Here is a 27,547-nt window from a genome sequence, read left to right as displayed (position 1 = left end):
ATTGAGGAATAGAGTGCTGTTAAGATGGGAAGTGCTAGGCCAGCGGTGTAGCAGCACCAGTTTGCGTGGGCCAGTGGGTTCAGAAAACTCCAGGCTGCTCTTAGCACGGTGCCGTGCAGAGATCACCAGAGGGAAAGAGTTTGGAGTTCGTTGATCTTTCAAACTCCCTGTTGGGCTGCTCTGGTGAGTTGCATTGATGCCAGCCTGGAGCAGCAGAGGAGAAGGAGCGGGAGGTCCTCCCAGGTCAGGTTGAAAGGCCATTGTGGGACATTGTGAGAGGAAGTTGCATGGCAGTGCTGCACTGACGGTAGTTCATCTTACCTTGAGGCAGCGAGACTCTTTCTTTTGTGAATGTGGATTCAGAGGCACTAGGTCCTATACTCTCTGTCTCCTAGGGCAGGATGCTGCATGTGTTACCCTCCACCATAAAGAAGGAAGAAGGGGAGAACCTAGATGCTGAAGGATCCTCTTCCTACAAGAAGCAGAAGGAGTCCAAGGACAAAGCAAACAGTGCCAGGTACAGAAGGGGGGCAGTGTCACACAGCAGGATCCTTTTGTTTTAATATGGCACTAACTGCAGAATTCCCCTTTGGGACCAGACTTGAAATGTGTGCGGCTTCTCTAGGGGGTGTATTAAGGAACAGGGCCAGTCAAATTACTGTTATGTGCCCCTTCCTTGACTCTAATGTCCTGGCATCTTCTCTCTTTCTGTCCTCGGCTCATCCAAAGAACCGGGAACCTTTTTTTGGCTCATCCAGGTTGCCTTACCAGATCAGTCCTTCTAATCCAGTATCCTAACTTCAGCAGTGGCAGGCTAAACAGAGCCCAGCCAATGCTCTGTAACTGTTTAGGAGTGAAGAATGTCCTATTCCACTGAAATGCAGCCTCTCTGTTTTCTCTCCCACTACTTACAACCCACTTGCTCCCCCATCCTCCTTTACCCTTCCTCCCATTCAGTTTGTGATCCTTGTTGGCCCGCTGAGTGTATCTTTTCTGTGTCGCTCTGAGGCAGATGCCAGTTGGAAGGTGTGAATGATCTTACGATTTAGGCCTCATTTTATTTTCTCTTCCTCCCCTTCTAGCTCTCACAACTGGAACGCACTGTTCATGGGCACGAACGCTGTGGCGGATGCAATCGCACAGAAGTACAATGCCACCAAGAGCCAAGTGCTTGATCATGTGAGTTGGATTCTAGCTGGGAAGCATCGTTTCAGTCCATGGATGGAAGCGTGTGGGCCTGCAGCTTAAAGGCTGCTGCTTTGGGTGTCTTTCTTAGAAGGCTCTTAGCACGCTTCTTGGTACCATGAACTAAGTTTCCCTTAGTACATGTGTGCATGGAATGGCTCTTAACTCGGCACTAACAGCTAGATGTGGGCGGTATCTGGGAGTTCATCTGAATGGGGGGTCACTTGCAGAGTGCTAAATGAAATACAAGGTATATCCAGGCACCTGGGTCATCCAAGGCAGCTCTTTTTACTTAGCAGTTCCCGATGTTCCTTCCCGTTCTCTGGCTCGGGGGTTTCAGTAGCACTCAGCATTGGCCTAACGCTGCTCCCATTGAAGCCAATGGGAGTTTTCATTGAGGTCGATGGGAAGCCAAGTTAGGGGGATGCTTGGTGCTTTTGAAAATCCCTCTGTGAGTGATAAGCGGGAGGCTGCAGCAGGGCGCCAGGCGGGTCCCATTGGTGAACAGGGGTAACAGGCAAACTTGGGCCAGGTGGATCAGACTCTGGTTCAGGAAGCAGGAGCCCCCTCTCTCAAGCAGGTAGCATGTGGTTTCTACCCTCATCTCTAGGCTAAATGAGGACATGTTGGGGAGGAGTTAATGGGTGTGCCTTACATTGGGTGTCTCAGGCTTTAAAAGGAGCAAGTATGTTTCACAAAAATCATTCCTGGCTCTGCCTGCATAATTGGAGCAGTATTCACATGTGCCAGCCTTTCACCTCGGAAGAGCTGCATTATAGCCCACTGAGATCAGAAGTGACATGCGTGTGAAGTATCCACCTCATTACTATGGACCAGTGGTACCAAACACCCAGTGGCTGGGCTGGGTCTGATCCCTGTATGCACATTGTCCAAACCACGTGACTTGCATTCTGGAGAATCTGACTGCTTTTATTTAATACACAAGTAGCTCCTAGCTCTTGTGTAAAGAAAGCCTGTTGGATGTGATTGATGTAATGTTGGTTTAGGCAGCATGGCACAGATTTGAAGGTGTGCCTTGCTCAAGTCACTATAGTCACGTGTTAACTCTGAAACCTAACGAGAGATCAAAGGGCAGATATTCAGATAATTTAAGTGCACAAGTATAGTAGAATCTATGTTTGAACTAATTGAGGGTTGAGGAATTCATAAAACTGAAGATCTCAGTTACAGTTCGTACAGTACATAGGTTGTGGTGTGGCACACTGCATCACTTGTTCAAAGCACTTCAAAGCAATTTTCAGTGCACTGAAGGCATCAGAATGTGAGGGGATGTCGACTTGTTCTTCATTAACATCACTTTTGTTGTGTGATAATTTTTTTGTTTGTTTTTTGTTTCCCTTGTGGGGAGAACATGGTTCCTACAACTGGTCATTCGTAACACTGGTGTTCATAAAATCCACGCTGTACTGTCTGTGCCTAATTTGCTTCACAATTACTGCAGTTGTGTGCTCAAAACTACACACAACTGGTCAAGTAGACACCAGCTGAAATAGCTGTGGTCCTAAAACTACCCTGCATAACAGTTTACTGCTGCATTCAGCACCATTCTTTTCACTAGCTGAGGATTCAGTCATGCCCTCAGTTACAAGGGGTGGAGTTCCCATGGGAGTTACATATGCATAACAGCTGGAATTTGGACCTAAAAGCTTAGATATGGCCTACGAGTCATCAGCTAACCTCAGGGTGACGTTCTGGCTTGACTGAAGTCAACGGAGCCAAGATCTCACCCTCTGTCTGTATGCAAACCTCCAGTTAGGCCAGAGTCTGAGTGGTGTGGGTGTTACTCTGGTTTAGGCCTGTTGTTACCAGCGTAGTTTATGCTCCTGATTTTGTCACTCTTTGGATTTAACCACTGTTGCTCTCATTTGCAGGAAGGCAAAGGCAGCGTGGCCGTGAGGGTAGCTCTGGGCGAAACCCAGCTAGTCCAGGACGTCCGCCAGTTCCTGATCGACAATGGAGTCAGCCTGGATTCCTTCAGTCAGGTGAGGCACTTCAGTAGCTCCGGCTCAGCAGAAACCCTGCTCGCTGCAGCAGCAGATGGCTTATTTCTTCTCACCTTAGTGTCTGGGTGTTCAGGAGAGAGTGATGCAGGCTGATGGTGTGGGAGTGCTCTCTATGTCAGGGTGGGTCACTCATCTATAAATACTTGAACGGTGAACAGCAGAGAGAATGGTCTGTAAGTTAGCAGTCTGCTCCTGGCTTAGTGGGCAAGCTGGGTGCTACGAGGATTGGGAACATTGGCCTTTCAGCTCTCTTGATCACGTGGTGCGCAACACACACGAAACTTGAGGCTCTTTTCACGCTTGTCATCCCATTGGTTCCTGGTGCTTAGTCCTTACAGTGCCATGGCTGGATGCAGAGGAAAACCTTAAACCTTGGAGTCGGTGGCACTAGGATTTGGGATGTTTCTTCTCCAGCTGCCAGGGAAGGTGAACACATTTGACCTGGCTCCTTTCACCCTCTTACTTATTTGCAGCCATCTGTCTCTAGAAATCCCCCTTCAGGGCTTTTCAGTCTGCTTGTGTTCTCCTCTTGGAGGTCTGCAGATCCATCAGAAGCCTCAGGTCAATCTCAACGAGATTCTGAGAAGCTTGAGTATAAAAATGTGAACTACAAAGTCCCTACTCCATTTTTTTCCCCCGGTTTTCCATTTCACAAATATGGATTTTTTGTTTTATTTATTTTTTTTTGGGCCCAGTTTTGAGTAGAGTAGTAAAAGCCATGTCTGAAATCGGTGCTAGGCTAGAAGAACTTGCACGGCATCTTTGCATGCTAACCATCCCTGTGCACAGACCTCCTCAGCACAGCTCTGGGGATGCTCCTCAGCACAGCTGGCTGACGGCTGGTGCAGGACCAGCTGAATGATCACAGTTCATTAATTGTTCTCATCCTTCCGTCCCAGCCCTTAATATCCATGTGTAAGTGTTAAATAAGTCAATTTAGGGTTATGTATTATCTTCTCCCCACCCAAGTATCTCAAATGATGGGGGTTTGATCCTGATCCCCTCAACTCTCATTGAAGTCAGTTGCTGAGCTTGCTCAGCACCTTACAGGATTGAACCCTAAATGTGCAGGAGTAGATTCACCCACCACAGAAATGTGCCCAGCCTGCAGTGGCACATGGCAGCTGTTTGAATGCACGCAGCAATACGAAGCTAGCTGAACTGAAAATGGAGAACAGCAGTGTGTGTGGATGTATTGTATGTTGGGAACTGATGCCTGGCCCCGTGAGTGAATGGAGTTTGTCCACTGGGGCTGCATTTCAAATGGCAGGAAGGGAATTTTACACAGCTCTTTGTGGGTTTGCAGTGTATCCTGGAAGCATATAAAATGGAGCAGGGGGGCCCCCAAAGTCTCAGACCCCTTATAAGAATCCTCCTCTGTATTTTTCTCCCCACACACACACACCTTTTCAGGCTGCTGGAGAGCGGAGTAAAACTGTGATCCTAGTTAAGAATCTCCCTGCCGGCACTAAAGTGGTGGAGCTGGAGGAGGTCTTTGGCCCATATGGCAGCCTTGGGCGAGTGCTGCTCCCAGAAGGAGGGATCACGGCCATTGTGGAATTCTTGGAGCCCACGGAGGCCAAGCGAGCCTTCACCAAGCTGGCCTACTCCAAGGTAAGTATGAGGATGGCAACATGTGTCGTCTAATGTGGAACTCTCACTTCGGGAGAGGAGATCCAGGCTAGGCAGGCTAATGCAAATCTGCCCTCTTCTCTGTCCCAGTGTTGGCACTTTGAGAAGCCAGGTAGGAATAATTTGATCAGGTATCACTGTCTTAAAACCTCAGATATAATCATTAGTAATCAAATTCAAATTCAAAAGGGTGCAAGTTCTTGCTTAATGTGGAGGGGCTGAAAGAAGCAATCTCTAGAAGTGGGGAGAAGGTCAGGGCATTTTTAGGAGAATAAAATCCCCCCATGTTGCTATTTCCTGGTCCTTCAGTGTCGTTCAAACTCAGCCCTAAAGAACGCTCCTGAACCCCCAGTGAGAACACGCCCTGAGGGGAGAGCATGCAGCTGTGGCTTTTAACCTCCAGACAGCTCCCATCTCCTGTAATATGTCCCTTGAGAAGGTAGAGCTGAGATTTGAACGTATGTTCTCCTCCACCCCCTCGCATCTGCAAAGTCACTTCTCCCCTGCCTTGTAGCCATCCCTTGTATCTGTCATCCTTGTAGTTTCAGCACGTCCCTCTGTATCTCGAGTGGGCTCCCATGGGTGTCTTTTCCTGCCCACCCCCTGAGAAGAAGCAGGCTGAGATTCCAGAAGAGGAAGGAGAAGCAAGGCTGGGAACTGGTAAGAATTTTTATTTGGGGGAGGAGGTATTTACTGTAGTGTGTGTGACCCTGCTTTGCCTGTAGAGCAGTGGCCATGCTGTTCTTGTCCTAAATGGATGAGAACCTCTGCCTTACTTGAAGTCCCCTCTTGAAGTTGCTTTGAGGATCGTGTGTCTAGAGATGAGCAGAGTGTCTCTTCCCCCATCATTCTGCAGAGCACTTGACTGCTGACCTGGGAAAGCAGATGTCTCTAGACCTAAGCGGTACAGCAGTGCACTTGCTTGCTGTTGCCATTCTCTCCCTTTGGGTTTTTGGAAGCCAGTGCTGGTGTTGGAAATGGGGCTAAGATTTGGTGCGGTATCGGGGTTCAATTGGTAGCGTGTGTGAGGTCAGTGGGGTGAATAGAGCTAAGATATTAAGCAGTGTGGGAGAATGATTGTGGCTCAGAAATGCAGGGGCAGCGTTATTCATTTGTATTACTATAGTACCCGGGGACCCTCGTTATAGACCAAGACTCCATTGTGCTAGGCGCTGTAGAAGCGCACAACAAAAATACAGTTCCTTACATAAGCGGCTTACAATTGAAGTACATCATAAGAGGCAACGGATGGCTATTGACGCGCCGAGGAGTACAAGTGAACGATGAGACAGTATTGGGCTGCGTGAGAGGTAGAGATCTGTGCACTCCAACAGCCTGCCCGTTGCCATATTTTGCGTAGGCATCCTGACAGAGGAGGGGTCTGGAGGAGGGTAATGAGGTAGGTGTGCCAATATTTATGGGCAGCGCCTCCCAAGCGTATGGAATAATGCAGGAGAAAGCATGGAGGGGGTTGAAAATTTAAAAAGTGGGCAGTGGAGGATGACCTCATGGGCTGAATGTCGCCATCTCAACAGCAAATGAGACCCTATGACGGGCCTTGAAAGTGAGTACAATTGGCTTATCTTTGATGCAACGGAGAAGGGGGAGCCAGTGGAAGGGTGCAAAGAGGGCTGACACAGTCAAAGTGATGGGCTAGGGAAATGATCTTTGCAGCCGCATTCTGAATGGCCGCGAGCAGGGATTTGTCAAGGCCAGAGAAGGATGTTCTAGGAATCGAGCCGTGAAGTGATGAGAATTTTGTTGCTGTGTGCATGGATAAGAGGGGCTGTATCGTAGAGGTGTTATGCCCAAAGAATTGGCAGGATTTAGATGCAGCCTGGATGCGAGGACTTAGAGAGAGGTCCGAGTCAAAGATGACACTCAGGTTGCAGGTCTGAATGGTGGTATCCAGTCGTTAACAAAGGAGGTAATGGGGAGGGCTTGCAGGGGAAGATTAGGAGCTCGGGTTTAGCCATGTTTAGTTTGAGCTGGTGTCTAGAGATTCATAGAATATCAGGTTGGAAGGGAGGTCATCTAGTCCAACCCCCTGCTCAAAGCAGGACCAATCCCCAGTTTTTGCCCCAGATCCCTAAATGGCCCCCTCAAGGATTGAACTCACAACCCTGGGTTTAGCAGGACAATGCTCAAACCACTGAGCTATCCCACCATGAGGCAGCGTCAATGACAGGCTGAGTTTTTAGTCTGGACAGGAGACAGGTCTGGAGTGAAGAGGTGAATCTGAGTTGTCAGCACAGAGGTAGTCATTGAATTTGTGTTTGTCAGTGACGTTACCCAGAGATGAGGTGCAGAGAGAGAGGAGAAGAGGACCAAAGGGAGAGCCCTAAAGAACCTCCACAGGGAGTTGAAGGGTGGATGAGGAGGATCCCCCGAGGAACACGCTGAAGGAGCAATTAGAGATGTAGGAGCGGACAGAGTCACGGAAGCCAAGGGAGGACAGGACTTGAAGAAGAGCACAGATGACTGTATCAGAGATGGCCAACAGGTCAAGAAGGATGAGGATGGAATATTTGATAGAATAGAGAAGGGGGAACTAAAGAAGAGATGCAAAGAAAATTGTTTGCTTAGACTTTCCCCTTATTCACCCTTAATGCAAATGCAGTGTGGACCAAGAAAATATGCATCTTTCTTGGGTGCAATAGTTTTTATGCTTCATGTGCTTTAGTATCAGTACTGGTTCCAAAAATATGCAGATTCCTTTGTTGAAGGAGGGTGATTTGAGGAGTTTCAGGAAAACTAGGCAGATGAGATTAAAGCCAGGCCAAAAAAGGCAGGAAGTGTCCGGCTGAAGGCCTTTTTTCCTGCCCCTGAAACACACACATGGCTAGAAGATGGCACTCATGACCAGGGCCGAACAAGGTAGCAATTGTGCTAGTCTCATTGCCACTCTCAGCTTTGTGTCCATGAAGCCCAGCCAGTGGGAGAACTTTGAAACCAGTGAATGTTTATGGCTTTGTGCGAGGATCTATGGTGGCTTCTGTTGGAGCTTCTGATCTTGAGCCTTCAGCAGCTCCACTGCCCCAAAAGAGAGAACTGTAGCAACTCCTCACTTTCAACACCTTGGAGTTAGGACGTCAGGGGGAACGCAGGGCACATTCAGTGCCTTGAGACGCTCAGGATTGTTCCTGATACAGTAGTTTCTGATGCTCAGTGTAGTCCATTTTTAAAAGTCTTGGTGGATGGGACTAACTCCACTTCTAGTGGAGATGATCACACCGTCTAAGATCTTGCCATTAGGAGACGCACTCCTGAGATTGTCAAATCTGGTGACTTGAGAGTTGGCCTCACTGGCGCTTAGATACTGAAGTGACAGCTGATGGGTAATATTTCTGCTTTAGAAAGGGTATTATGATGAACATTATTATTATTATTATTTATTATAGCCCAGACCTGAAGAAGAGCTCTGTGTAGCTCAGAAGCTCATCTCTCTCACCAGCAGAAGTTGGTCCAGTAAAAGATGTTATCTCAGCCATCTCGTGTCTCAATTATTCCAAGAGGCAGCATAAATAGCTTACAGGGACTGTACAAGCCACCACCCCGACTAGAGAGTTCTCTCCATGTGCATAATTGGTATAAATGGAGACTGAGCTCTATAAAGAGGGTAGGAGAAGCAGTCCCAGAACAAAAGGACGAGCAAGGCCAATCTGCTGCTGTTACTTAACATGCAGCAGTGCCAGTAGGTCTCAACCAGGTCAGGTCCCCATTGTGCCAGGTGCTGTGTGAACACACAGCAATTACAGTCCCTGCCCCAGAGAGCTTAGTCTGAAAGGCAAGACCGATGAGGTGGATGAGAGGAATGGTTTGGGGGTGGGGGGGAGGATGAGATCGTGGTTACAGCATCTGACTAGGACTTGGGAGAGCTGAGTTCAATTCCTGACTCTGCCACAGCCTGCCTGGATGAGTCACTGAATCCACCCGGTGCCTCAGTTTCCCCATCGTAAATTGGGGGCAGTGCTTTCCTACCCCACAGAGATGTTGAGGAAAAAATCCTTCAGTGAATTCGGGGTGATTGGATACCATGGTGATGAGGGCCCTATCAGTACTGAGATAGGAAGGATGAAGTAACACCAACAGTAGCTGTGATGGGGCACTTTAGTATCGACAACATGACATGGAAGCAGATTGACCCCTCCCCCAAACTTTATAACAAAGCCAGTTATTGACAGAATTTCCCCATCAGAGGGAGGGGAGTGACACAGCTGAGCACATGCCTGTTGTCCGCATGTGTTACATGGTGCCCTCCTGTAAGGGTCTAAAGAGCCTAATTGAAGGGCCAGGCCTGAGGATCCCAGCTCTAATTGAACAAAGGAAGGTAGCACCAGGCAGCAGGGCCCAGACCAGCTGATTGCCTGGCTGGCAGGTCGTGGAGCAGCGTGTGCATTTGTGTGCTTGCCTGTGTTAATTTCAAGCCCCACTGCACGCCTTGTGTGGGTGAATTCCCACTGCTCTTATGGTAAGGACATGACCTTTTTTATGTCTTTCCCCTCTCCATCCCTGGGGCTTTTTAGCATTGCTCTTGCATATTTGGGGCCTTAAACACTTTTAAAACCAGTACGGAAGGAGGTTGGATAGCTGAGGTTTTATTATTTGTAATTTTTTTTCCCCCTGGAAGCCTTTTCAAGACGATCAGGGAGGTGGAGGGAGCCGATGAAAAGCTTTTCCCATTCCAGGTCCTGGGGGAGGGACAAAGATAGGGGCAGCTGTTTTATCTCCCCATAACTGAGACCCTCACCTCCAGATAAAGGGCTTTAAGCACAGGAGCTCCTGGAAAGCTGCTTCAGTTTGATAATGGTCTTTGCTGTCAGCCTTTGGCACCATACGCCTGGGGAAAGGTGTGGGAGGGAGGCAGCAGTAAATTCCTTAGTCTGATTACAACAGAGCCCCGTGTGACTGTGTGTGACTGTTGTGCTAACTGCAGATGGAGGCACCTTTCCCCCACCTAAATCTTGCCCCTCTTCCAACCCATTTGTCTTCAAAACCAGTGAATTTTCTACACAAGTTTGCTGATTTCCAACAATTGCTAAAAGTTTCTCTTGCAATTAAGGGTGAAAGTGCTTGGTCAAAAGAAAAAAAAACTTGAAACATTTTTTTCAGGGCAGAAGAAATTTACAGTTGATCACTTGTTTCTGTGACTTGTGTCTGGTTCTGAAAAGCTTTTTAACCAAAGCAGGGATCTGGGTACACTTTGGAACCAACCCAGCTCATGGCACTGTTGTCTCAGCAGAACATGCCTATTCAACAGAATAGCAGACGATCAGCACAATACTCAGTACAAAGGGTAGATGCAATAGGAAGGCCAAGCTAGTCATACGTCTTTGGCACCAATTACGCCTTCCGACACCTCTCCAGTGGATTGGGTCAGATCCTGCTCCTCTTGGAGACAATAAAAAATCTCCAACCACCTCCCATGAACTGTAGTGGGGCGAGTTAATAAGCCTGATCCTAAGCCCCTTGCAGTCAGTGTCAAGATCCCTGTTAAGTTCAGTGTGCTTTGGATGAGGCCCAAAGGCTACAAGGGATCTCTCACACCTTTCTCTGAAGCATCTTATGCTGATCACTGAGGTGGGAGGCCAGGCTGGCTGGATGTGGTTTGGCAACTCGTGTGTATGTGGTGAGCCCTGGAGAGAGCTGTTGGTGCCCAGTGCTGGCACATACCATGCTGGGGTGAGAGAGGGGAATTGCAGTCAGCAGTGAAGGTGCTCGGGGCAGGCCCTAAAGCTAAGGAATTAGGCTGGTTACTTAGGGAAAGCACCACATTTGGTGCTCGGATACGATGGTAGTGGAGGGCTAGGTGAGCATTTAGAGAGATTGGGGGTATAGTGATAGTTGTAAGACATGCTTCTTGGATCTCTGTCATTTCTGGAAGACCTTCCAGACAGCTGCCTTTGGTTTTGCAGCCCAGCTTTTCTGCGGAGGAGAGAGCCCAAGAGCGAGGTTGTGTTGGCGATATCTTCCTCTCTGGGTGAGGAGGAAGAGTGTTTCAGTCACTCTTCTACCTTGCCTTGGTGCCAGGTGGAAGGAGGACAGCATGTGGGTTTGAATTGCTGATAATGCTGGAAGCCAGCCATGGGTTGTTTCCTAATGCCAGCATTTGGAATGGAGATGGGAGAAGGTGGTGAATAGAGATGTTGGAATTCCCTACTTTGTATGTGGATCATTTTCTGGGAAGTTTGGGGCACAAGGCAAATTTCCAGTTTAGATTCTGATATTAGCCTCATGCTCTGGGTTGTGCATCCCTCCTGAGCCTGCCTTTCCCTTTCTCACTCCTCTCCACCTCCTTTCTGGACAGCCTCTCCAACTTCCTCAGTTGTTAAACAATGGGCCTCAGAAAAATGTGAAGTTCGTTTCCCCTTTCCTTTCCTTTTTCTTTTCTCTTTGCGGCAGAGATAGGATGGTTGCATGTTCCACTGATGTTAAAAGGACAACGTTATCATTGTTGCTGTTTTCATTAAAGCATAAAAGGGCCATTTCATGCCAGAGCCCTTGAAGATTAATTAGAAGTTTAATACATTTGGTTTGTTTCTTGAAAGTGGAAAAAGGCTGGTGGAGTCTTCGTGGTACTTGCTGTGGTAAGTCGAATGATTATGGACAAAAACCCGTGAAGTTCCCTTTCATGTACACAAGTCTTTCAAACCTTGCTACAGCCTCCATCAAAATGGGCTGAAGCAGAAGCTGTTCACGAAGGGGATGGGTTGGCGCAGCGAACGGGTTGGCACAGCGAAGATGACTGAAGATTGGCCCATAAACTATTTTAAAAATTAAGTAAGCCAAGTGAGATGCAGCATTTGCTACCCTGTTGATTCCAGGCTGTTGTGCAGAGGGGATGCAGTTGTGTCTCAGTGCTGGAGGTTCCCAGGTGTCGTTCTGTGGTATAGCAGAAGGGGTGCTGTTGTCTCTCAGTGCTGGAGGTTCCTTTGTGGTGCACTGGACTGTATCCGAGGTGATACAGTTGTTTGTGGTGGCGGTTCCCAGGTAATATGTAATATGGTGAGTGCCAGGGAACACTACAGCAGAGTCGTCATTACTTGTGGTATTTCAGAAGAGCAGTACAGTTGTGTGTTGATTACCAAATGCTACGATCTGTGTTGCAGTTCAGCTGAGTAAGGTCCATAGATCATGGAAAATAAACTAGCAGAGCAGAGGCACTACTGTATTGGCTGGGTGCTTTAGGAGCATGGCTGCCATCTTGAACCTGGTCCTCAGTTGTCCTTTTATCCAGTCAGTGAGTTGAGTATTTTGAGGTATTTTATGCACCGATGCAGGAGTAGACCTTGTACATCAAATACTTGATTAGCAGCCTCTGTCAAGAGAGGGCTATACTGGAGTAGCAGTGGGTATTTCAGGCCAAGGTTGAGGGATACTTGTAGAGCTGTGCAAGATCCCAGGGTTGGAGCAAGTATCTACCTAGGCTTGTCACCAGAGTGTCTGGCCTCCTGGAAAGTAGTATGCTGTAGGTCGGAATTCAAGGGTGTTAGAAGAACAATACATGGCTTACACTAGCTATACATGTTGTGGCTGCGTGTCCAAGAGCATCAAGTTCACCCACAGAACTTACTAAATGCAGCTAGAGAGATGAGTCATTATAGTCTGTGCGTTGATGACTCCGACGGTAGGGTCAAAATACAATAAATCCCTTCAGTCTCCAGAACTGCCTGGAGTTACATTTTATGGTGTTCATGGTTTGTTCTTTTGCTTTACAGCTAGTGATGAAACTGAGGAAGCTAAAAAGGGCTCAGAAGAAATAGCTGTAGATGAAGAGGAGGAGGAGGAGGAGGAGGAGAGTGTTCCAGGATGTACACTGTTCATCAAAAACCTCAACTTTGCCACCACAGAAGATACGCTGAAGGAGGTGAACAAAGGGAGAGGTGGTGGGACTGGGTGTTGCATGTGTCCAGCAATGTTCTGTTTAGATGGAGCAGCTCGGTTTGAGTGGCTTGGTCAGGGTCAAACAGTGAGTTTGTTGCTCAACCTGGATTTAAAAGTCCTTCAGCTGCTCTACTGTTTGGTATTTTAAAGCTATCGATAAAGCATTCATCAGTACATATCTTTCATCCAAGCCTCTACAAACATTGAGCCCCCCCTGGCCCTTGTGAGAAAAGTCTCATAGCCATTTTGCCAGGGTAAAGAGTAGTAGAGAGGTGAGGTAGCTTTCCTAAGGTCATACAGTAAGTCAGTGGCAGAGTCAGGAAGAGTAACCTGAAGTTCTTTCTGTTTCCTTTTCCAGCCTCTAAACAACTCTCCATTTTGCTGGTAGGAGACAATAGATGTAGCTATAGACCACGCCAGAGCTGTTCTCCAGCTTGGTTGTGAAAATATTATGCTGCACAGATTGGGGCTAGTGGTGGCTTTGAATGCTCAGAGAATCTTGCACTTGGGTTTTTTCATTCACATCAATTGTCATGTTAGAGGGCAGTCAAGTAGACTGTCTACCTGGAAACTTTACCAGCCCAGGCAGTTTTCAAAGGCTAACTTAACTGCTCAGACATCCCTAGCGATCCATCTCCAGACTGGAGTGTGTTATCCCATCCTGTATCCCAGTAGAGGTACCCCCATTTCCCTTACCTTTCATGCCTAGCTCACTGTTGAAACACCAAATGTTTCAATAATCTCCCATACAGGTAGTCAAAATTGGAGGAAACTTATCCATCCTCCTCTTTGTTTCCTTCCTGTACATATCATGGATCCAAAGGCCTTGAATTTGTAGAATTGATGTGGTCATAGAATCATAGAATATCAGGGTTGGAAGAGACCTCAGGAGGTCATCTAGTCCAATCCCCAACTAAATCATCCCAGCCAAGGCTTTGTCAAGCCTGACCTTAAAAATATCTAAGGAAGGAGATTCCACCACCTCCCTAGGTAATGCATTCCAGCGTTTCACCACCCTCCTAGTGAAAAAGATTTTCCTAATATCCAACCTAAACCTCCCGCACTGCAACTTGAGACCATTACTCCTCGTTCTGTCATCTGCTACCACTGAGAACAGTCTAGGTCCATCCTCTTTGGAACCCCCTTTCAGGTAGTTGAAAGCAGCTATCAAATCCCCCCTCACTCTATGGTTTAAGGGAACCACAAACTCCTATAGATTCACTAGTACCTAATTAGGTCCAATCCGTTCACCATACCTTATACTTACATTGGGGCTATGCAACATATAATTAAGCCTGGCAGAATTCAGTTTTTATTTTTTATAAAATGATGGCTAATAGCAATGTTTATTGCTAGCAATGTTTATTGCTAATTTTCACAGTTGTGGGAAATTATAGGAGGGGTTGGACACTCGGGGGGAAGGGTATCAGACAGTTATTTAATGACAGTAGATGTTGAGATTCAAAAAGTTAAAGCTTTCTAACCATTAAAACATAAATTGTCAACATCACACATCAAAATATACAAAGTAAAAATCCTTAAACTGTAGTTCTCAAGCAGCATTTTTTATTGCCTATCTGTTTCAGGTTTGATTATCATGGATAGAAATATTTTTTGTGTGTGCATGTGTATACGGTGAAATCAATGTTCACCAACATTTGTCAATAAAAATCGAATCCTTCCGAGCCTACATATTACATAGGAGAGCTGCCACAGGCACTTCTTGGTACCTCCCATGCGGTACTGGAAAGAGAAATGTTCTAAGGATATTGTAATGAACTGGTAATGGTTAGATCAGCTTTGAAGGAGCCAGTGTCTGGGTGGAAGCATTCTTTTAAGTACTTCAGTATTCTGTAGCAGTGATCTAAACTACTGCATCTTTCCATAGCTATAGTGCAGTGTGTTGGATAATTACTGAGAGAGTGTTTTAAATAAAGGCTGTCACAACAGAATGCATGATGTGTGTCTTTTCCTTGTTCGGTGTGCATCTCTCTCTCTCGCTGTGGGTTGACTTTGTCTATTTCAGTTGCTACAAAAGGGGAACGTTGTCAAAGGGTTACACTTTAATTACAAAGAGAACTAAGGACCATGTAAAATTCTTTCAGACATTTTCCAAAGTGGGAGCTGTGAAGAGCTGCACGATCTCAAAGAAGAAAGACAAAGCAGGTACTCCTATGAATCGTTGTGCATTTCCTTCTGCTTGGGTTGGTGGTGGTGATGCCTTCTGCGTTCATTTGTGTGGGCAATTGGATAGTTGATGTTAAAAATCTTCCTTATGTGCCCAGAAATACATATGTTGAAATGACTGAAAACATAAGCCTCAAAAATTAAGTGCTGACTAAACCAGGAAGGTCATGCCCCAAAGGTAAGTATTAAACCATGGTGGGACTCGTAGTTGTTCAGCTGAAGGCTCCGTGAAAGTTTCATAAGCTCTACTTCACACCAAGGTCTTGTGAAGAGTTCAGTCAATTTTAAAAAGAAACCTCACAGGCACATCTGCCTACCCAGCCCCATGTTTGCTCATGATCTGTGATACACACATGATCTGGTTTCAGGAGAGAACCGTGTCTAGCTTCACTCTACCTTCCAGGACAATCAATTTCTGTCACTGAAGAATGACTTCTGTAGCTTAGTGCCATCAAAGTTTGGAAACTTGCCATTGTGTTTTCTGCTCAGGGCCTTACTTATGGATCCCTGAAGTTACGATACTATGACCCTGTTCCCTAAAAGCGTTGCATGGCCTTGGGTGTTGCAAACTTTTGCTGAATAAGGAAATAATTAAAGGGCTGTAGATCAAGTTATCTTTTCATTGTCGTCTCTAGCGAATGTCTCATTCTTCAGTACATAACCTAGAACTGATAAGAGTGACCATACAGGGACTATGCTTAGTTTGCATCTATTCTGTGGCGCTCAGAGGGACTCTGGCACACAAGTGAAATTTAGGGCACAACCTAGGTGATAAAGTGAAAGACATCAGATAATGTTCTCTGGCTTGTAAATAGATCTCAATCCTTTACTCCCTTGCCAAGACATTTGCACGGTGGTTTGGAGAAGACCTAATATGTATAAGCCCTATGCTCCTGGCTCGGTAGCAGTAGTTAGTTAGCTGCTTCTGTATCTGTGCACTTGCTGTACTGCTGACATCCCCAGTGGTCTGAATAACCAGGAAGGGGTGAATAGTCATTCTGTCAGCTGCTGAAGCTTTTGGAAATAAAGGGAGAAGTCTGTGTCTGGCAAGTGGGAATAGGGCCACCCTAAAGGGCAGACGCTGTTTTTACATTAACCAATGGGAGAGTGGAGAGCATGAAATCGTTGGTTCCCAAATTAATTGAACTCCTGGTCTGGAATTATTTAACAAGCAGTTTCCATTCACATATCTAGGAAGAGTGTTCAGGCTCCCATATGCTGGGCACTGAATGTACGCAGAGACAGTCTCTCACCCCAAAGAGCTTACCCTATAAATATGACAACGGACATATTGTCTCCACTTCACAATTGGCAGTGGGCACATAGAGTTGAAATGAGCTGCCTATGGATACATGGGATTTTTGTGGCAGAGCCAATTCTTTCCTGAGTCTTAGACCAGGGCTCTAGCCAAAAGCCCATCCTTTCTGACGAGGGATCTACCTAGATGACAAACCTTTTTAAGGCTCCATTTACAATTGTTTTTTATTGGCATGTGCAACGTATTTCCTCCTTGATGGCCAGAGTGAACTCTTTGGTGGGTTTCAGATAAAAATACAGTCAAAACTCCAGCCGCAGGTTTTACATCCGTCTAAAAGGAAGCGTAAATTATTAGGGGGTATCTTTGTCCGAATAGGGCATGGTAGGAATGCCCAGAGAGTGCCTGTGTCTGGATTATGGTGAAAATTTCATTCCAAAAGTTTGCCACTGCAGCAGTGCAGGAAACCCTGTGCATGGACAAATTTGTATGTAAGCAGTATGGTCACTGACCTTTTATGTGCATAGCTATCATTTCTGTAGGACCGATAGTTAGGTTTTTGTTTAGTTGTATTCAAAGAAGTTACATATGAAATGGATTTCCACTGTACACAGCTGTCATACAACTTTCTTTGCATCATCTCCAGGGTGACTTTATCCTGAAGTGTCACAATTTCAGTTGTTTTAATTACCCATGGCTCCTCTGGGGCATGTTTAGTCCAGCAAAGCTCACCCCATATCTAGCAGTGTTGATTCACTTTTTCGTTGTCGGTCATTAACCAGTCACAAGGGCCTATCCATTGTGCGGGCCACTATCGAATGCTTTTCGCCAAAGCATTTACGGGGCTCTTTCCTTCCGTTTCTGGCAGGCACTTTACTTCCTATGGGCTTTGGATTTGTGGAGTATAAGAAACCAGAGCATGCTCAGAAAGCCCTCCGACAGCTCCAGGTAACCGTGGGAAACGCAGCCAAAGGGGAGGAGTGGGTGGGTCATGAGCACTGTTCCCTCTAAGCTGTGCGTGTGCACACAGATCCTAAACCCTGCGCACACGGCGAAACATTGCGTGTACAAAAATTTGCACAGAAGAAATTTTTTGCGCACACGGCCTGTCAGAAATTAGAGGGAACATTGGTCATGAGGCACCGAGAACCCTTCTAATATTTGTTTTTCAGTAGTTCCCTGCAGGCTGCGACTGAGGTCAGAACCCCATTGTGCTGAGTGCTGAACATACCCCTAGTAAGACGGTCCCTGCCCAAAAGGGCCCAAAATCTAAAGACACAGGCTGGGAGTGGAAGTAGTGGCTCAGGGAGGGAAAGTGACTCGCTCAGCATCACATCTCTGGCACAGTTGGGATTAACTCAGGTATCTTGACTCCCATGCCAATGCCTTGGCTACTAGACCACACTGCTTCCCCATCTGTATTGTATACTCTTCACCTGTATTAACTGCGCTTGGAAAGAGAAGAGCTTTGAGTGAAGGAGAGGTGGGAGGAAGTAGAATTGAGATGTAAAACTTCTTCTCTGTTCTTAAGGTCTATCTCTTTTAGCAAACTTTGTAACTTGCTTTTTTAGGGTTGCTCAGTAGATGGCCATCAGCTGGATGTGAAGATCTCTGAAAGGGCCATAAAGTAAGTCTATCTGATTTCTGTCTGACTTCTCTGCACCAAATACACTTAAGCAGCAGCAGCCCTTGATTGCCCAGAATGGCTCTTTAATTTCTTTACAGTATGGTTGCTGGTGGCACTTCATAATTCAGTTGGTGAATAGTGCCAGTCTTAAATACACATTTACCTGATATGCTGGAACAATCCTATGGAACAAATGTTTTTCCTGGGCTCTTTCAGATGATCAGGTGTAAGTCTTCAAAAATAGCAGTCGTAATGGTGTTAGTCCAGTATATTAACTCCAAGGTGTAACCAGTTGTTTGACTATACTCGCTGTTCATTCTTAAAAATGTTAGAGAGACCAAATAACTAATCTTAACCAATTTTATTGTCTAAAGGCAAAGTAGGACAATATGAAAAGGAAACATACATACCCTCCCTCTGGGAAGCAATCCTTATCTCACAGCATGTTCACCGTACACACAAGTTGTGCTTCAAAGATACACGTTGCAACTAGTAGTGTTTATAGTATGATTTTTTTACAAGTTACAGAATGCTTTTCACATTACTTAAAGTAAGTTTAACCCACTGGTTTATGCCAGCTTTGTCCTTAGTACCTCCCTATATTTTCCCATATCTTGGGTTGAATTGCTGCATTCCAAGTGTTGATGAGCCATGAAAATACTCCCAAAGTGTACTTGGTACAAAGGGTTCCTGCATCCATGCTTTGAAAAGTTTCCTATTTTCTAATGCCAAAGCTGACTTCAGCTTCGCAAAGTGTTGTGGGATGTATGACGTAGGTGAACAGAATTGTGGGAAGAGCATAATACATTCAGTTAACATAATTTCCCATCTCCGATGTGTATTATATTAATACTGTGTGCATAATACCTATTAATATGGTGTATACTACACCTAACATATATGCATTGGCCAACAAGTGGATAGGAATAACTGAAATTTTAGGTGGCGATCTGTTTTTATTAGACTAAGTAGAAAATTAAAAAGGAAGCACTGAGCTTCTGGGAATCGGAAGGAAGAAAGCAAAGCAACACTAAATGATTTCATCACTTAAGTGAGAGAGGCTAGACTAAAGGTGAACTATACTAGAAAAGTTGTCATAAGGGTCTCCCTGGGGTAATTTGCTATTCTCCTCCCAGCTTCTTAAAGAAAAGCATCTTTCCACTGTCATCCTCCTCTGTCCTGTAGATGATATTGTTCTGTGCCCCTTCCTTCATGCTGAAGGCATCTTTGTTAGACCAAGGGGAGCTGCATCGGACTTCCCTTAACGGCCCATCTGTACAGCTCTTCGGCTGCTGTGGGGTAATGCACCACTCTGTACATTGAGACCCAAGAATTGCCTCCACCTCCTGCTGGCTTGGACAGCCAGAATCCATGTCTTGAAATTAAACCTGGTGGCTTTACACAGTAGTATGAACTGTTCATGCTATTTACAGCCTGTCAGAGAACAGTTAAAAGTGAAACTAAAGGCACAAACTATGCTTCACTTACACTACTTTAGACAGTGTTGCAAACTTCTTCTCCCTGCTGTACCAGAGCAGGTCAGCAAATCAGCGGAAGGATTGGTCTGTTCCAGAATGGTAATCCCTAGGTAGTGCTTTATTTACTTGTCTTGAAATAGCACCCAGCCCAGAAGCCCCTGTTACGATTGGGGTCCTGTCTGCAAGATAATGCACAAACACGTAGGAAGACTATAACCTTTTTAAAATAATGAGGCAGATTTTTATATATTCCAAGTATAACTGTAATCAAACTATTCTGTTCTCCCACCTGGTCTATGAAGCATCCATTGATTCAAATAAGAAGCCATTGAGCATATCGATCAGGAAACTGGACTCCAGAATGTCTAGATTCATAAGCTGGAAGGAACCAGAAAGAGCGAGGTCTGTGTTCTGTTCTCTACAGTGTAACTTACCATGTCTCCGTTGATTTACCAGGCCCACTGTGACACCATCCCGCAAAAAACAAACACTCAAGAAGCAAAAGAGCTCCAAGATTTTGGTCCGAAATATCCCATTCCAGGCAACCGTGAGGGAAATCAGAGAGCTGTTCAGGTAAAGAAATCTGCTGCTGCTCATCTGCTCAGTGGGACGTTACGCACTGGGGCATTGGTGGCTGCTTTTGGCAGGTGACCTTGCTGTGTGATCATAAATATGACGGAACTGTTGTCTTACGGGTTAAGTGAGACTTTTGTTTAGTACAGATATGGACACATGAAATAAGCAGATTACTTCTGTGTCTGAGCTCCGCTTTGAGCAGGAGCATGCGGGGCGGGAGGGGAGGCGCATTAGCGAGTGGGTCATAGTGTCTTCATCCTGAGGGCCAAACTGCTCCAGCCTCTGTCTGAATTAGAGCAACCTGGGGCTGCACTAATGTACATCAGCAGTGTCTGGCCCCCTAGGGATCATATGCCCACTAAGGATCCACACTGAGATGCCCCAATACATCCCTATCTCTTCTGACATGTTCCCTGTGCTGCGTTGGTACAGTTGGTGCAGGAGCTGAGTTCTGTAGCCCAACTCTTCTTAACTGGGGTAGGTCTCAGCTGGTGGGTAACAGACAGAAACTGGCTCCTTTGCGTCCCTTAAGCTGAGAATCTGACCTCAAATGTCTCCTTGTCCAGAACGTGTTCCGTGGCTTTCCCCAGAAAGTGAGGGGTGAGGAGCACCAAGAAATTGTCCAGACAGCAGATAGAATTGTTTTACATATGACTAAACAAATTCCTCACTAGATGTGAGTATCTGCTCGGATACTAGAGTAAACTGGGGGAGTCATAGAGTTTACGGACAGAAGGGAATATCAAATAATCCAGTTGACCCCCTAGGTTCTATTTCCAGCTCTGCCCTGACCTGCTGGGTGACCGTGGGCAGGTCACTTCCCCTCTCTGTGTCTTGGAGAATAATGATGCTGACCTGCCTTGAGGTATATTGATGCAAACAGCTATATAAAAACAAAGTCTTTAGGATGTGAGTTCACAGTGTCAGTGTTTGGAAAGAGTATAGAGAGGACTTCTTCAGGTCTTGCGGGGTTAGGTTGAATGTGTTCTAGCTTTTCTAACAATGAACCCTGTTAGACTGTAGGTTTATTCCGTAAGGGACATGGGGGGAAATCCAGATGCTTAACCCACTCAAAGAAAACCAATATTGTGCACTGAAAAACAGTGTAGGGAACAATCCTCCAATGACATGTTGGGGTGAGCAAAACCAGAGGTCCCTGGAGAGCTTTTATTCATGGGTTTCTAAATACTGTATTAGCATGAAATCATGTAGAAGTGTTGCCAAGGCATAAGAGACAAAATACTTAGGCCTCCGTAGGAGGAAAGTGTGATCCTGTGTCCTCGCTGCTCGTTGGCCAATTCTTCTGAGCAAGGGATGGGGGTGGGCTAGGGATGTTGTATGTATTTAATTGGAACCAGGCTGAGGTAACCATGTGTTAGAAGTATGTTAGTCACATTGCTTATGGCTGGAAGCTGCTCAGATACTATTGTAATGAGCACAGTAAAAGAACGTATATAGACTAGAGAGGGCTCTTCTAGCCAGAAGTCTTTGTCTATTTAAAGGCGCTTATATCTTGTATGCTTGTTCTTTGACAGAATAGTGATAGAGCCCCCAGAAATGGTCTAGACCCAAAATTTGGATCTTAGCTATTCAAATTTCTTAGGATGGGGAGGAAAATTGCCGCTGGATTTCTAATCATAGGAGACCCTTCAAGCCCCAAACTTAACTCTTCCTGCCAGTTGTAGAGCAACCAACTTGATGCGTCAAATTGCCAGTGCTCAACTGATATCCACAGTTTACCAGCCAACAGACCAAATAATAAACAAAGCCGGGCTGGCTTTCGGTTCTGTAATATATTCAGGGGACAGGAGGAATCTGTACTTGTCCAAAAGATAAAAGATCAGTACAGAGAGATGTTTTGTTTCACGTTATTAAAAGGGCTTTGAAAAACAATGCATGGTTGAGAAGATGGGGGTATGGGACCAGTCTGATAGTGTCTGTTTTAAGGAACACGAGGCTTCTATAGCCCATTATCAAAAGCGTGTTAAGAACAATGCATGTTAATCAGGAAGCAATGTTTCACCAAAATGTCAGTTTCACTTAGTTACACAATATATTTAGGAACACATTGTTTATCTTCAGAACAAAAGCCAGCAATGAGAGAACTGAGCTGATTTAATAATGTCTCTACTTATTTTTTTCAGAAGAGCTAAAAATTTGCACACATTGAACATTATTAAATGCCAGGCATTCTTTTGGGGTTTTGTTTAAAATTGTAAGTCTTTGCCGTAGATTTAGGTCCTTTGGTTGGTTTCTTTTTAATAATATTTTTTTAGTTTAAAACAATTCTTTGGAACCAGAGGCATTTCCCTCATCAAGGCAGCAGGGGGCACTCGTAGTCTTCTCAGGAAATAAAGGACAAGAGGGGAACGGCAGTTGTTGCTCGCAGACAATGACGCTGCAGGCCAGTGGTAGCTCTGCCTGTGGAGGTTAAAGGCTTTGAGGGACAAACCTCTTCTCTATTGTTTCACATGTTTAAAAGCCACTTTCTAGCCACCCAAGTGATGTTGTCCCATAACCCAGTTCCTTTACTCCACTTCTGAATTATTGTCTGGGCAGGATATGAAACACAGAAGGTTAAAATCCTTTTTATTCTATAAAAATGTCTTCACCTTTCAAGCTTTGTCACATGAACTCTCCCTTTTAAATGTACCCAAGAATAAGTGTTAGCAATGCTAGCTGTTTGAAATGGACAATGATTGATTTGTTTAAACAGTGCAGACTTTTGGAGTCTTCAGTTCATGGATTGTTCAGAGTTGCAGCTTACCCTGTTCATCTTTCTCCTCTAGTATTTTGTCGATTCAAAGATCCATCATCACAGTGCTTAGCCTCTCTGTGGAATGAAGATTATAGTTTAGGATGCAATACTAACAAGCTAAGATACATATAAAAGGCTGCCTTGTCCTTGCAGTCCTATGTTGTTACTCTCCTCTAGCCAATTCAAACTAACCTTGAAGACCTGCACCCTGGTTGTGGTAGTGGTGGGTTTTGGATCACTTTAACAAAACTTTCAGAGGAAGAGGGAGGATGAAGACAAACACTTTCGGAAAATCCATGCATGGGTGTTAAATTAGTGTTGCTTTCCCAAAACTGTAGCTTGCAGGGGATTCAAGGTGCATATCTTTGGTTTCAGAGGTTTAGGGATAAGGTTTTAATCCATTGGGAGTGTGTTGGAGAGTGAAAGTACTCCATTTTCTTCATGTGCATTTGGTGATGGTGAACACTGCCAGATTGGCAGTCCTGGAGTCTGAATCCTTTGCCTAAGCATGGACAACACTAAAATAAGCTTTTTCTCATACTGTATCTGTCACCATACTTGAATCCTGGCCTGGAGGGACTATCCCTAATAATGAGGATATTTCAGTCTGTCTGCTCTCTTTGCTGAGGCTGCTAGTTATGTAGTTTATCAATTTATAACTGTCCATTTCCAAAATGGGGGAGGGGAGATGAAAAAAATTTCTCAGATGAAGACTTTTAATTCTTTGATACTATATTGAGAGAGTCTCTTAAGCTAATCTTTTCAAAAATGAGTAATGATTTTGGGTGTCTAATTTGAGACCTGTGAAAAGGCCTTATTTTTCAGAGGGCAGCTCCTGAGCAATTTCTGAAAATTAGGTTCCTTTCAAACATGTCATGCTGGTCCCACATAATCACCACTTCCCATCAGAAGTCTTGATCTTAATGCTTTGTTTCATAGCCATATCACTTCTTACACCAACTTAGAGAGCATAAAAAATGGAGGCATTATTGTACAGACTCGCATCACTGAATATGAAGTTACAAAGATTTTTTTCCCCTCCTAAAATAGGAGCAACTAAAATGGTAAAAGGTCCTTTACATTTTCTCTAGATCAAATAGGACTTGTTGAGGGGCAAACACTGTAGGCTACCTTCGTAGAATTATAAATGCACATGGTGCACACTCCACCAAATAAGGGAATAAGAGCTGTCATAAAATCAAATTCAGAAAAAGCTTGTGATGGGGTCGAGTGGGGCTTCTTTTGAAAATGTATGGTTTTGGGGAACTTGCATGTAAATTGGGTAAGATGTGTAAACCCTTTTCTAAAATTAGAACTATCTGTCACTGCCTCATGCTTCCAGATGAGCAGAGGAAGAAAACCAGGCTGCCCACTAGCCCCATTATTTGCCTTCAGAACATATTAAAAAAAAGAGAGAGAAAATCCCAAAATTCAAGGTTTACTTCCAGTCTAAACACTAAGTTATATAGCTTTATATGTAGATACATTATTGTACATCTGATCACCTCTGTATCCTACCTGTAGGAGTCTAATTCATTCAAATTTAGTAAGACTTCCTGGTTACAAAATTTATATGGACCTCACTCTTAACAGGAATAAGTTTACAGCTATTGGGGAAAAAAACACAGCTGAAAATAGTACCAGAACATGGTACCAGGTTATGGTTCCTAGGAATAAATATAGCCTATCACATTGCTATGTGAAAGTAACATTGTGTTGTAGAGAAGCCAATGGATTAAAGATTGGAATATGATACTGGTCAGGTTTAATGTACCAAAAATAAACGGTCTATCTATTTTATTCTTTTTCAAAGGCTTTGTTGTTGCTTATTTTCTTAAAAACAACCCCTCCTCCGCCCCAAAAAATAACCACAATTCACGACGTAGTGCTTTTAGAAGAGCAATCTAGCCAGACTAGCCAGGACAGAAGTAAGTTCCCTCTGACCGACGAAGTAGAAGCAGTCATGAATCTAAAACTGTATTACAAGGGGTAAGAGTTGGAAATTGGATCTGTTCTTCTGGAAGAAAAAAAGTATGGGTGAAGGATACAGTTGATAAAATAGGTCGAGTTTTTTTATTTTTTTAACTAAATCTTTATAAAGTTATTCTTATGTCATTATCCACTTCTTCAAAGCTTGGAATGACCTATTAAAATAAGAGTTGTTACCAGAATGAGCTCTTCATTCCTCATTATGAAGGAACACGGAGATATAATGAAGTCTAGTGCAAGACACACTCCATGTTCACACCTTTCTCCAAGTAAAGAGACTGGTAAAAAAATTTTCTCTTCCCCAAGATATCTTCCTGCACTTGAACCCATAGAAATTTTCACTAACCAAAGGCAGAAGAGAGAAAATTGTCCATTAATGGACAGTGAGGTTTTACCCATATAAGAGCTAGGTGGTATTAATTGGTACATTCAGCTCCTATATGCTCGGGTATATGACACACTAAAAATGCTTAGATAGCTAAGCACCTGACACTGATTATTGTACTGTGGCGGCAATTTTAAAAGTGGGAATGGTTATTTTAGATATTTTTATTTTCAAATGACTCGCTAAATCCTTCTAGCAGCTTAAAACCCAGTACAGATCTTTCCAGTCAAATTATTGTGTCTATTCAACAGTTCAAAATATTGAGCCCTAGAAGAATCCTCCATACAACCCCTGGAAACAAAGACTAGGCAGACGTATGTGCATTAACAAAAAGGATTGCTATTAATGCTAATATAATGCTTTCTATTTATTACCCCTATAAAACGGAAGCAAAAACAGATCAGCGCATATGGGGATATAATGCTGACTAAACGAATTGTGGGATGTGTAAAGTTTGAGTGTACTAAAATACAAAATCAGTGGAAGGACATAACACAGATAATCAACTCGTCTGTATTAGTGCTCGTCTACATTAAAAACACTATAGTGGCACAGCTACACTGATGTAGCTGCGCCGCTGTAGTTCTTCATTGTAGACGCTACCTAAGCCGATGGGAGGGATTCTCCTGTTAGCGTAGCTGATCCGCCTCCCCAAGAGATGGTAGCTAAGTCTATGAAAGAATCGTTCCATTAACCTAGCAGTGTCTACAGGGGGAATTAGGTTGGCTTAACTATGCTACTCGGGTGTGGATTTTTTACACCTCTTAGTGATGTAATTAAGCTGACTTAATTTTCTAATGTACATCAGGTCCTCAGAATTTCACCTAAGGACCAGACTGCATTATCACATTTTTTCAGGACAGTAAAATGTTAATGAAATTTGTCAAATACTTGGTGTCTGTGACACTGAAGATCCATAATTAGCGCTAGTTGGGAACTGGAATTTCCATTTTGTGGGGAAATTCTGAAATATTTTATTCTGAATCTGATTGAAAAGCTGAAATTTCCCACAAAATGAAAATTTCGGGGCACTTCAATTTGGGACTTTCAAAATACTTTGGTAATGTCAAAATGTTTTGATGAATTTTGTTTAGCTTTTATATTATGTTAACATAGTAAACCTAGGTAATATATACATATAATAAAATATTTTAGTGTAAAAGTTAAAACAAACTGAATCAAACAGTCACAATGAAATGGTTTTACCTTGTTGAAATGAAAGTCTAAACAAATTGTTTAGACATTTCCCCTATCAAAAACTTTGTTGAATTTGACATGTTGCCATGAGATGTTTAGGTTTCAGGGAAACTGCATTTCTTGGCAGAAAGCTGTTCTGTCAGATTTCAACTAGCTCTGTCTGTAACCTTGTTGGTGCAGCAAGTCAGGATTAGCAATGTACCAATAAAAAAAAAAATTAGTATGCATGAGCAAAAATAGCACAGGAAAACCTGGTAATCCTGGAATGGCCAAATGCTACTGCCACTTGTCATTAGATCTATATTTAATATCAGCTTTTGGCTAGAATTGTTCGAGGAATCATATTTATGTACGAAGACACACAAGTACCCTTTGTCTCTTGGGGAACATTGGACTGCCCAGGGAGTAAATTAAAATGAAAGGTGCTGCTGTTTCTCGTGGTGCTGAAAGCTACAGAATTGTCTCATACATTTTTGTTAGAGCATGTTCAGACTGAGGAGGGAAATAATTAGGTGGTTGAATATGCAACAGATTTGCCTCTTGGATTTTCCGAAGAGACCCATGTACTGAATGCTCATCTGAATGACGGCCTCTTACGAGGTGGATAATGGTACTATCGCTATCTCGTTGGTGGATTTCCTGTTATGATCACAGTGCTGAAGCTAGCTGGAATGACCTGCTTGTGCTAGAGTGGGAAGGATGCATGATTAACGTGGGCATTGGTTTATCTTAGAGCAGCTAGGTGCCATGCCTACTTAGAGAAGGCACATGGATAATGCAGTTCAGATGATATGCCTGATAACCAGGCAAACGTCTAATTTCGAAGTGGAGCAGAAGTCATCTTTCCTACCCGTATTTTTGTCAGTGGGTTTATTGTTAGAAGGTGGTTGAAGAACAAAGGAAATGGTGGTTCTTTGTAAAGCAGGGTCTGTAAGCAGAAGGACCAGAGTGGGCCAAGCACAGAAGACAAAAAGGTCATCGGGGAGGAAGGCTTGGTTGGTGCAAGAAGGGCATGAGCAGTAGGGTTGTGCAGGACTGTGAAGGTGAATCAGGAGCTTGAACTTCCTCAGGAAGAGAAGAGGAAGCTGGTGAGAGGATTTGAAATGGAGTCATAAAGGCCAAACGGCAGTGCTTGTTAGATGGAGGGGACCAGGAGCAAGGTGAGAAGCAAAGAAGGGAGGAGCTTGCAGTAATCAAGGCAAGTGAGATGAGGACACATGGATTTTAGGAATAGGAATGAAGAGGTAAGGATGGGTTTAAAGATGCTGAGGAAGAACTGATATCCTCTACTTAACTGACTGTATAGCTGATTTCATTGGGCCTATCTGTAGGTGGTAGAGCTAGACTAAAATACACCTGAGATGCATGCA

The 27,547-nt window shown here is 44.4% G+C and overlaps 1 protein-coding gene across 7 annotated transcripts in view; it reads left to right on the top strand.

Annotated features, from left to right (window-relative positions):
- The window catches only part of RBM19 (RNA binding motif protein 19), a 143,155-nt gene that overhangs the window by 25,715 nt on the left and 89,893 nt on the right, over positions 1-27,547 (top strand). For all 7 annotated transcript variants that reach the window (XR_013348037.1, XM_077834751.1, XM_077834749.1 and 4 more), the window contains 10 exons: positions 396-517; positions 1,083-1,179; positions 3,078-3,188; positions 4,623-4,823; positions 5,384-5,501; positions 12,560-12,708; positions 14,831-14,891; positions 17,036-17,115; positions 17,739-17,794; positions 19,729-19,845. Coding sequence is in view for 6 of the 7 variants with exons in the window: in XM_077834751.1 (XP_077690877.1) it covers positions 396-517; positions 1,083-1,179; positions 3,078-3,188; positions 4,623-4,823; positions 5,384-5,501; positions 12,560-12,708; positions 14,831-14,891; positions 17,036-17,115; positions 17,739-17,794; positions 19,729-19,845 (1,112 nt within the window). In the remaining variant the exon portion in view is untranslated. The remainder of the gene's footprint in view (positions 1-395; positions 518-1,082; positions 1,180-3,077; positions 3,189-4,622; positions 4,824-5,383; positions 5,502-12,559; positions 12,709-14,830; positions 14,892-17,035; positions 17,116-17,738; positions 17,795-19,728; positions 19,846-27,547) is intronic.

Source organism: Eretmochelys imbricata, chromosome 15 (assembly GCF_965152235.1).
Source record: "Eretmochelys imbricata isolate rEreImb1 chromosome 15, rEreImb1.hap1, whole genome shotgun sequence".
In the NCBI taxonomy this organism is placed as follows: domain Eukaryota; kingdom Metazoa; phylum Chordata; order Testudines; family Cheloniidae; genus Eretmochelys; species Eretmochelys imbricata.
The sequence above is the reverse complement of the archived record's forward strand: the minus strand, read 5'-3'. Positions and strand labels throughout refer to the sequence as shown.